The sequence below is a fragment of the Centruroides sculpturatus genome, unplaced genomic scaffold (genome assembly GCF_000671375.1).
Source record: "Centruroides sculpturatus isolate CEXI.00-Female unplaced genomic scaffold, Cexi_2.0 scaffold180, whole genome shotgun sequence".
Classification (NCBI taxonomy): domain Eukaryota; kingdom Metazoa; phylum Arthropoda; class Arachnida; order Scorpiones; family Buthidae; genus Centruroides; species Centruroides sculpturatus.
Genome location: NW_019384918.1, coordinates 433,350 through 445,028, shown reverse-complemented (window position 1 = coordinate 445,028; position 11,679 = coordinate 433,350). Strand labels below are relative to the sequence as shown.

The following is an 11,679-nucleotide window of genomic DNA, read 5'->3' as shown; positions in this document are numbered from 1 at the left end:
ATATATACATTATATATATATATATATATATATTTTAAATTGTATAATTTGGTATCATTATAAATAAGATATATTTATAATGTAAACTGACTTTCTTACCACTTCAAATTTCATAAAGTTTTAGTCACATCTTTATCTCAACTGTCCTTTTCTAGAAAATGATTTGTTGATCAGTTAAAATACATGGTGTGTTCAAAAAGTATCGGACCTTTGGTCCGATACTTTTTGAACACACCACGTATTTTAACTGATCAACAAATCACACCACGGACCTTTGGTCAGCAAAAATAAATTTATTGACTTTGAGGTACAAAACCCTAATCCCCTTCAAAGTAGTCTCCTTGGGTATGTATACACTTCTCCCAGCATTCCTGCCATTGCTGGAAACACTGCTGGAACGCAACTTTTGGAATGGCCATCAGCCGGTCCGTCGGATTCCGCACGATGTCTTCTCTCGACTAAATTTGGGTTTCTTTTAGTGGCATTTTCAGCTTGGGAAATAGCCAAAGGTCACATGGAACCATGTGGGGAGAGTACGGAGCGTGACGAACCACAGGAGTTTTGTGTTTGGCGACGAAAGCCCGAATCAGATGTGCAGAATGGGCGGATGCGTTATCATGATGGAGCTGCCAAGTTTTGATCAACCACAGATCTGGTCGTTTGTGTCGCACTGTATTGGAAAGATGACGAAGTACCTCCTGGTAGTACTCTTTTGCGATGGTTTGGCCTTGTGGTGCGTACTCATGACACACCACCCTATGAAAGTCGAAAAAACTGTCAACATGATCTTTGATATTGCTGCGAACCTGCCGCGCTTTTTTTGGCCTCGAGGATCGTCCCCGAAAGCCTGCTGAATTTTGCGAATGGTTTATGCTCGGGTATCGCCAAGGTTTTTGGCAAAATTTGATGTAATATCGCTGCTCACGTTATTCAGTCATTTTCCAGCTTAGTGGAATCCGACGAGAGCGCACTACATGACCTTACTCATAGGCCGATTGCCAACAACTGACGCTTCCTGCAGGCGGGAAAAAATTCAGGGCTGTTCATGACTGTCCCCTCCACAACTCCACCGAAGGAGGCCTCTTGCGCATCATTGGTTTACGCGGAAAAAAAAAGGTTCAATACTTTTTGAACAGACCTCGTATTAACATTGATCAACAAAATCAATCTTCTCTGAACATCTTTATTTATTCATTGTTAATGTTTCATAATGACTTCATTAATTTCATAATAGTTTCAGTTTTGTTTGGTTTCACAAATTTCAACTTTGGTCAAAATGGTCAGCTCCAACTCACCCATTATGAGAAAGCTTGATTTTCAATGGGCTTGTCAACATGTATCAGGAATGAAGATAATTTGTACTGGTAATTTATCCTGAGTGATCCAAAGACCTTATCATATAACAATTACACCCCTTTAGAAATCCAAATATTAACTTACTGGCCCAAAGACCTTTGGGCCAGTAAGTTAATATTTGGATTTCTAAAGGGGTGATTGTTATATGATAAAATTAACTTAGGATGACATCTTAACTTTTTTCTGTTATGTGTAATTCAAAAAACATAATTGTTTGAAATTTTGTTTTACTAAGTTGAAATATTTAAAAGTTTAGAAAATACAGGCCTTCAAAAAGAAAATTACAGTAATTTAAAAATGATATCAATATTTATCCCTTGAGAAGTATCCAATGCACATCAATTGAGAGAATATATGTCAAATTTCATCTGCCATCTGCATACAAATGTCTTTTTGTCTGTTGCCTCTAGAAAAAACACTAAATAAAAATGGTGACACTGTAACAGTAAAAGCATTTTTGTATTCCACAGTTTGCAAAACTGTTAGACAGTTCAGAATCCTTCATCATTGTGCAATATGAATTTTGCAGACAATTTCAAAGTGATCCACCATATGAGGCAAACATTCTTGTTCCACGATGACTGTGTATATTATATTCCGCAGTCAAAAGTTTCAATTTTTAAATTTTAGTAAATCCTAAAATTTGACGACATTCATATACTTTATATTCCTATATTCATATGAGATCATAAGTGTATTCAGTTTGAAGTAACAACAAAAACTGAATTCAAGATCTTTGACTTCATATACAGAAACTGTATATGAAGTCAAAGATCTTGAATTCAGTTTTATTCATTTGTGCAAAGATATTTTCAAGATATGTTTAAACAATATTTTTACTCTACCATATTTAAGTAATAGCTTCTGTTAAACATGTTTAACAAATAAATCACAAATTTTCTTTTTTGACCTTTCCTGGAGAAGTTGAGCATTTTAATTTATCATGATAATTCTTTCAAAATAGTTTTACAAAATTCTATTTTTTTTTTAATGCAGATTTATAAAGATCAGATAAAAAGATTTAAATTTGGAATTTAAAAAAAAAATTTACCTTATAAAAAGAATCCATACTTAATAATGTAACCCAAGGTACATCTAGTGCTTCAATTATTTTACGTGCTACTGTTGTTTTTCCTGAAGCACTTCCCCCACAAATACCTAGAGCAACAGATCAAGATTTTCTATAAAATGCAACCAATAATCTTCAATATGCTGCATAAAAAATTTCACATTTAAAATCTCACCAATAACAAATGGCTCTACTAACTGTCCTTGAGTGTCGTACCATGGTGGCCGACCAGCTGTATATATCGTTCTTTGTTGTGTCCTTAATACCGGTTCTCTAGATGAACCTGACTTCGTCATGGACCATGTACGCTCTCTTTTCCCCTTTAAACGGTGAGGAGAACACGGAGGTCGAGGTGACAGAACAGGAGAATGGGAGGAAAGGGAAAATGGTGTCGGACTTAACAATTCATCTCTCGAATCTGGAGTATTACTTTCATATACATATTCATCACTGCTACCACTAGAAAATTAATAAAAAAAAATTTCAGCATATTAAAAATTGCTACAAGAACTTGAAATAAATATTTTTTTATCAACTGACTACATTTATATAATACCCCTAAACATAATTATACAACTCTGATATTTTTAATAACTGAAATCTGTACAACACAAACACACAATATGATTAGAAATTAAAATGATGTTATCTAGTTGACAATACAGTACCATAACTAATAAAAATCTGTATTTTACAATATAGATCAGTGAACATAAAATAATGATTGCTTTGTTGTACTGTACATTTGAACTGATCATTTCAAACTTTGGTCCAATAATCCATAGTTATAATAATGTGTACATATATATATATACACATATCATGTCAGTCCATAAGTTCCTGCCTATTTTATGACCTTGAGAAAAATCTTGTTTTGCTGTTAAAAATGCCAGTCTAATGTGATACTTTTTACACTGAAGTGTTAAATTGGATCTCATTCATATAATACTGTTCAGAATTGGGAACATTTCAGTTGTTTATTTTTGTTAAAATGGAAGTAACAGATGAATATGAGACGTGTTTTATACTTTTTATTTTTAAGTGATGAGAATGCTACAAATGCAGCCAAAAAATTAAATACTGTTCATAATCAAACTGTAATTAGTGTAAGGACTGCGCAGAAGTGGTTTGAAAGATTTAGAAATAATGATTTTAGTGTGGAGGATAAGGCTCGTACTGGAAGACCTGTTGACTTTGATGATGATGCTCTCTCTGCACTAGTTGAAGCAGAACCATCTTTAACAGTTGATGAAATTGCGGAACGTTTAAATTCATCCCATGGAACTGTTCATAGACATCTACAACAAATCGGAAAAGTTTCAAAGCTAGGAAAATGGATACCACATGAACTGTCAATAGCTAACTGACAACAACGTCAACTGCTCAACTCAAAAGCTTCAACTGGGAAATTTTACCTCATCCACCATATTTGCCAGATATTGCTCCCAGTGATTATCATCTTTTTCGGAGTTTGCAGAATTTTTTAAAAGGAAAAACTTTTGAGGATGAGAACAATGTAAAAAAGGCTATTTCTGAATATTTTGATTCAAAACCGAAATCATTTTACAAAGACGGGATTAAAAAGCTACCATCAAGATGGCAAGAAATTGTACAAAATAATGGTGAATACATTATAGATTGAAATAAGATTTAATTAAAATTTTTTGTTGCTTTTTTTGTAGATAAAAATGCGCACAAACTTATGGACTGACCTGATAGTTATAATATAATTTGTATATATATATACACACATTATATTATAACTATGTATTATTATAAATAAATAAATGACATCATATATATATATATAATAAATATATTTAATTAACAACAGAAAAAAAGTAATTAAAAGTAATTGGCAGATGTCAAATTACAGCAGATTGTCATCAGATTACTATGTTATGTACGTACATACATATTGTACAGTAAAAAAAGCACTTGATTTACAGTCTAGTTTATCATATTAATAACAATTGTGACTGTTTTGCCAACTGCACAAGCAAAAAGTAACTAGTGACTGATAGTAATACATCAGGTTGCCAACCTTCTGTTGTGAAGACCCCTAAACAGGCATGAAATTCTCCTAAAACTAAGAGTTCACCCATAAAAACTAAAACAAATTCCTCCTAAAATAGGTTTGCTCCAAGTGCAGTGCATAGCAAAAAAAATATTAGTCTTTTGACAATCCAGAGAAACACAATTTTCACTTCAGGGTGCAGGCAGTGTGGGCACAGTTGAATAAAAGTATCATTTATGAAGTGGCCTGCTCCAGAGCTTGCCATGAGATTCTCACATGAAAACATTCATGAATCACGTGACCTTTGGAAGCTCCTACTTGTCATTGAAACATTACTAACTAAACTTAGGCAGACTTTACATTTTTCAACTAAATTTTCTACTAAATTTAGGGAGGAACCCTAAGTTGACATCACTGATGGACATTCTCTCTATGTTATATACAGTATCAACAAGTGGTAACTCAAAAATTTTGCATGCATTGAACTATACTGTCTGATTACAGGATTTGATAAGTCACAATACAGTATATATTTTAACTAGATGGCTGGAATTTCATTTTACAAAGAATTTATTACTCTCAACTTTTATTAGTCATCATTATTTATAAAATACAGACACAAAATTACATTTATTAAAAATTTTATTATATCTCATTTAAAACATGATTATCTGTTGGTTAAATATAGAGATTATTTAAACATGCGTAACATATCAGAAAACCTATGTAGTGTCTCAAACAATTTAAAAATTTATTATATTTGAAATACATCAAAATGTTTCTATGTATAAATTTAACATTTTCTTTAGAATTAAAATTTGAAATTTTAATTATTTATATAATCTTAGGAGCATATTTCTTTATATTTTTCCAAAAGAATGACTGAATGTTAACTGGTTGTTTCAATAATATACAGAAATAACAATAATGCAATTCATAAATATTTTACTTGAATTTTTTGCATTTTAAAAACAGATTTTATATACTGTGATGATCATAAAACAGTAATCACTTTGTTTGGATAATGGTTGTGCTATAAATATGTTACTATTTCAAGTAATTAAAATCAATGCCTACCAATTCAAAACAATTATTTTTATTTAAAATGGAATAAAATATAACTTAGAATTATTATGAAAAGTAAAGATTGAACAGCTTATTACAATCTACCACTTTCCCATAAAAAGCAAGCAAACAAGCATGTTTAAAAATTTCTAGTAATTCCACACTTCCACTACACCCACATTGTAAAGTCACTATTTGACTTTCAAGTAATTTATTCCAACCTTAGTTGAAAAAAGCTTTTTTTTTTTTTTGCTGTTGTATTCAAAACAACAGCAAAAAAATATATTTAATAAGATATTTTTCTAATTAAAATAAACAATACAGGTTTGTTTAAGGAAATATTTATTATTTAAATATTAGATAAATATTTATTTAATTAAATACCAGCAATTCTTTTAAAATTAATATATTAATAATTTATTTGAAATAATTTACATATTCAATATTTACAATTAATATAAAATTAATAATTTTTTAATTATTAGAAAACTTTTCAAGTTGATATTAAAATATAGAAAAAGATAAATCCAAAAATAATTTTTAAAAGTATTAGATAAAAAAATTAAGTTATTTTTCTAATTGAAATTAATAAAAAAACAATTAACTTCTTTCAATAGAACTAAAGAAACATTTAATCACTAGATACTGTGCAAATTCTTCATATGACCTGTATGTAATAAAAACAAACAAACTAATTAAAAAATTATTTAATTTTTTGTTTAAATTTAATTCCAAATTTCACATTTCGTAATGAAATTGTCTGTTCCAATTATATTCTTGAAGTTAGGTGACAATATACTTGAAAGTATTTGAATTTCAAAGACTATAAAAGTGCTTAACAAGCTTAAAGTATAAGTATTTTAGGAAAAAAAAAAAAAAAAAGAAAGATACTGTTTCATCAAATAATAATATAAACAAACATTCATTAATTGGTTAAATATGACTTTACAGATATATTTAGTAGAATAAGTATTTTTTTTGGCCCATCTACAGTAGAGCGTCGTTTATCCAAAGGTCAGTTATCTGAAACGTCGGTTATCCGAAGGAATTCCAGTAGACAAATTTAAATTTTTGCCAGTGCTGTGGTGCTGTAATCTTTGGCTATGTCTTTGGCTACTCAAATATTTTACGTTTTTGATACTAAATTAACTTCTAAAGTATAATTTTTTATTGTTTTTATATTTTTCAATATATTTATTTTGTTTGTACAAAAAAAAATAATTTTTAACGATACAATAGTCTTCGTCNAATTTTTTATTGTTTTTATATTTTCCAATATATTTATTTTGTTCGTACAAAATAAAAAAATAATTTTTAACGATACAATAGTCTTTGTTAGGCTTAACATCAACGAAAATTCAACGTGAAACGACACGCAATGGAGAAAAATTTCAACACGGGATAAATTAATATATTTTTTCGTACATAATTGGTTATCCGAAAAATAAGTTATCCGAACAACCCCAGTCCCCAATTGATTCGGATAAACTACGCTCTACTGTACTTGTTTTATATACTTACGGTGACCATACGTCCTTTATTTCACTGCTCTGTCCTCTAACTTTATTTATTTTATAAAATAGGCATTTTGTCTTTTATTTTGTAAATTCAATGCAAAGTTTAAAAACTTTTTTAATAATATATTGAACAAGTTAGTTTCGTGTATGCCATCGTGATCAGTGTTGTCATCATGTCCATACATTGCTACATAGAGTGCAGTAGTGCAGTGTGTCACCAACCGAACAGCCCTTTGACAGTACCAAGGGGCGGACACTCTTATTGGGATTTTTGTGATAGTTTTTTAACTTTCTGGTTGGTGGATGATACACTTGGAGCGTTGGTGAGCATTCGTCGACACTTGTCGACAATCTTCGGGGGCTCGAGCATGTGACATACTTACTGTTAACGTGCTAAATAATTGGGACATGTGTTTTATTGAAGTAGAGGTGTTTGAATGGGTCACATTACTGAAAATCCCTTTGTGGGTGAAGATAGAGGAAAGCTAGATTTTTATTTTGAATCATTGGTCTGTAAATACACTCGACAGTGAATTATTTGATGAAGTTTTGTGTGTAAAAAAATATGTCACAAACGAAAAGATCGACGAATGGCGACAGAATAACAAGCCCTGCCATCAAAAGTGGGTTGAGATTTTTGAACATTTTACAGCAAAAAAATGCTTTCAAAAACATTTGTAAAATTGTAGAATTTTCTTTGTCTCCCTGGATCTAATGCATCGTCGAACGAATATTTTCATTGGTGAATAAATGTGGACGAATGAAAAAAACCCAGTTAAAAGTAAGCACATTATTTCTGTCAAATACAACTTTCAAATGAACTGTATAGAATTTTATGACTTTTTAAAGCGTGAACCAGTGCTATTAAAAAAAATTAATTCTACTGAAAAGTATCAAAATTAATGTTATTTGAATTTTTACAATGTGTATGTATATGTAATAAATGTTATAAACTTATGAATTTTATAAGATTTTTTAATTTTCTTCGATATGTCATTTATTTTCCCCCAAAAAATATGGTCACCGTATATATACTGTATATACACACACAACTAATTCACAATTTACTTTTATATTATTATAAATTTGATAAATATTTAACAATAAAGGTTTGTTTAAGGAAATAAAAAAATATTTAAAAAATTCATTCAGATCAGATCAACTTTAAGATAATATTTATTATGTAAGTGATTATGATTGATCAAATGAAACCAGTTTTGAGTAAATTTATTAAGAGAAATGAAACAGCACATTTGTCAGTATGGCATAATTAAACAAAGTAATATATGAGGAAACTGGAATGCATTTTTGTTTGCACGTAAGCATTCAGAAATGCATCCCACTGCTTGGGGAGATGACAGATACAGTCCTCAAAGAAGAATGCTGGTTGGTCCTTGAATCATTGGGTGACTATTTCCTTGGTTTTTGTATCACAGTTAAAGTGTTGTCCCTTAAGAGCTTTTTTAGCTCTTAAGGGACAACGCTTTAACTGTCCAACTTTAAGGTCCAAACAAATGAAAATCACATGGTGACAGATCAGGGCTATAGGGAGGGTGGTGAAGAACCTCCAAACCTTTTTGTGCTAGAGTGTCCTTGCAGTGTTTGCAACATGCAGTTGAGCATTGTAATGCAATAAAATCACACCATGTGATAGCATGCCTGGTCACTTATTCTTTATGGCTTTATGCAGCTTGTCCAATGTTGCATTGTAGTGATTGGTATTGATACTCACATGAGGGCCCACTAACAAAGGCTCCACAATGGGCTGGTTGAATAAAAACAAGTTGCTTAACTTTTCCAGCAACATTTGATGGAATCATCTGTTATCATATTTTATTAAAAAAACTTTATATTTTTAACTATTATAAAATGTGAAAAAGCTTAATTTTGAGGGTAGGGATTGGTTTTATAAAAAATTGTAAATGCTAACAACAAGTAAAATTGTCATTAAGTCCAACCCTACTGCAAATAAACACAATACTCTATCTCCCCACCCTGACCTTTAATCATCAAAATTTAAGAGCATCAATCCCCCTACAAAATTTTAGAAATTTTTTATATACAGTAATTATTAAGCTTCAAAGAGTGTGAACAAAATCATGCCCTCCACACACACAAACATCCATACATACAGAAAAAAACTCCATTTTTTTTGCATTTCTTAATGTTTCAAGACTCCCCAGAGTCTAAAACTAAAATTCTAGGGGAGTCATTTTTTTGATTGATGGCCATACTTTTCCTCTGTTATATATAACAGTCGGAAAAATAATAGTAATAAATACTTTTACTACTACTTTTCCAGCATTTAATAGAATTGGATGAATAAAAGTTAAATGCTTTTACGAAATGTAAAAAGTAGTAAAAGCAAAAGCATGGTTTGATTCACACCAATTGTAAAAAGTAGTAAATACTTATAAAATCTGTGAATAAAATAAGTGAAAACTTCCTTTTCAAAGTAAGTACTTCAAAAAGTTGAAGTTAGCTCTATAGGCACCTACAAAACACAAGTAAAATGATTATTCATATTCATATATTTTTGATTTTCCATGTAGAGAAAATGGCTTTGTTGTATCCAACAATGTTGCTAAAAAACTAAGTAGATATGAAGACAGACATTCTTGTTTTATCTTCATTTCAATTTTTATAAAATCATAGCATTTATACATTTAACACTTTATAAAATCATAGCAATAATGCAACAGAAGATTTCTATAATAAATTAAATAATTATTACAGAAATCTTGAAAACTGGATTTGAAAATTGTAATCCAGTTTCAAATCCACTGAAAAATTAAAGGTTACGTAAGTCCAATTTTAATTTTTCACTTCCAAAACTAGTAATAATTTTTCATGTGTTTTTTCAGTACTGTTTGTGAAAATTTATACATTTTTTTAGACTCCAATACTTTAGTTTAAAATGATATATATGTTTCAGAATCAAATTCAAATTTATATTTAAAAAAATAGATTCTAAACATAACTTGATTCAGAATTCCAAATTAAAAAGAATTAAACTGTACAAAAGCATATTTTAATTTGAAAAAGTTGCTATAATATCCAATTTTAGTGTTGTGTGAATGAGTTAACTTGACAAATAAGACTTCCATTTCTTTAACCATATTCTGATTTATCAAACTAGTGCAGCAATGTATGGCATCAATTTGATACTACTACTAATGTTCTCTCTAAGCCACAAAACAAAACAATAGTACAAGTCATATGATCTTCTGACAGCAGATGATTCTGCGGGACATCTCAACCACTGTTCAGACAGTGTGACGCATTAGATCAGGCCTGGCTGCATGCGGCCCATCACATTAAATTGTGTGGCCCGCTAAGTGATATTATATATCTATTAAAACTTTTGTTTCCCGTTACGTGTAGTGTATACCAAAACAATTAAATAAATGAAAATTTGCATGTGTCATTGTTATAATGCGCAAGTGCAAGTACAAACTCTTGGTATAACAATAAAATCTTATTCATTTTGTATTTGTTTTATTTTTTTCAAAGCATGTTTGCCTAAATTGTGGCCCACTGTAATGTTATGTGTGATCAAAGTGGCCTGCGAAATAATTTGGGTTGGCCAGGCCTGCATTAGATGGTAGCTACACAGCTTATGAACAGTTTTTTTTAGCGTTCTTTCAACTTATGATTTAAAAAATGTTAATAATTAGTCACCACACAATTCTTTAAAATTACTCAACTACAAAGATCGTAATAGACCTGTAATTATTGTACATAAATTATAGATTAACACTTAATATAAAAACATTTCTAAATTCAGCTTCATTCTTACAAACATTCAATACTGCAAATCAAATCTTTTGTTACATCTAAATATTTTTGGTAATTAATCTTTAAAGATTAAACTCAAAAATTGTCAAAGATCATTAAATTTAGCAAATTCTGGCATTTGTTTGAAGTCTATTGTTCTTTAAAGGCTTATTTATCCATCCCAAATTACTTAATGTTCAGCACAGTTTTCATCTTTGAGCATTTATGACTTTACACATTGTCAACATACTAACAAACTTCTACAAATTAAAATCCATTTGTAACTAAATTTCTATATTCAAAAATAAATACAAAATAAATCTTAAGATTTTACAAATCTCATTAATAGATTTAAGACCCAATATATAAATCTAATTATCACAAATAAAATGCTTTTGATCAAATAAGGTTTGTTAAATCAAGAATCCCAATATTACTTTAAACCAGGGGTTCCCAACTGGGGTCCATGTAACATTACTGGGGGTCTATAGAAAAAAAAATACCAAATTGGGGTTCACGGTGATATTTTAGTGATCTATAGCAACGGTGGGCAACCCCCGGCCCGCGGGCCAGCTACTGCCCGCGAAAAGTTTCTATCCGGCCCGCGAGATGTTTAGAAGAAATTATAAATAAATATTTTTCGATGTAATTCGTCTAGTTTAAATTGAATATTATTTTCTGAAGTGTTGCGGCAGCAATGACAGGAAAAAATAAGGGAGTCATTTCCTTATTCAAACAAAAAATGGGAGAACAGAATTTTTCTAAATTATTTATATCTCATCGCATCATCCATCAAGAAAATCTATGTGCAAAAGCTATGCAATTAGAAAATGTAATGTCTGTCGTATCCAACTACATAGTGCTGTTTTTATTGTGTT

The 11,679-nt window shown here is 30.2% G+C and overlaps 1 protein-coding gene across 3 annotated transcripts in view; it reads right to left on the bottom strand.

The window, feature by feature from the left end:
- Window positions 1-11,679, bottom strand: part of LOC111631825 (uridine-cytidine kinase-like 1) — a 35,007-nt gene that overhangs the window by 16,736 nt on the left and 6,592 nt on the right. For all 3 annotated transcript variants that reach the window (XM_023376139.1, XM_023376141.1, XM_023376140.1), the window contains exons 2-3: window positions 2,601-2,884; window positions 2,408-2,514 (exon numbers count right to left, since the gene is read on the bottom strand). In XM_023376139.1, coding sequence (XP_023231907.1) covers window positions 2,408-2,514; window positions 2,601-2,884 — 391 coding nt within the window. The remainder of the gene's footprint in view (window positions 1-2,407; window positions 2,515-2,600; window positions 2,885-11,679) is intronic.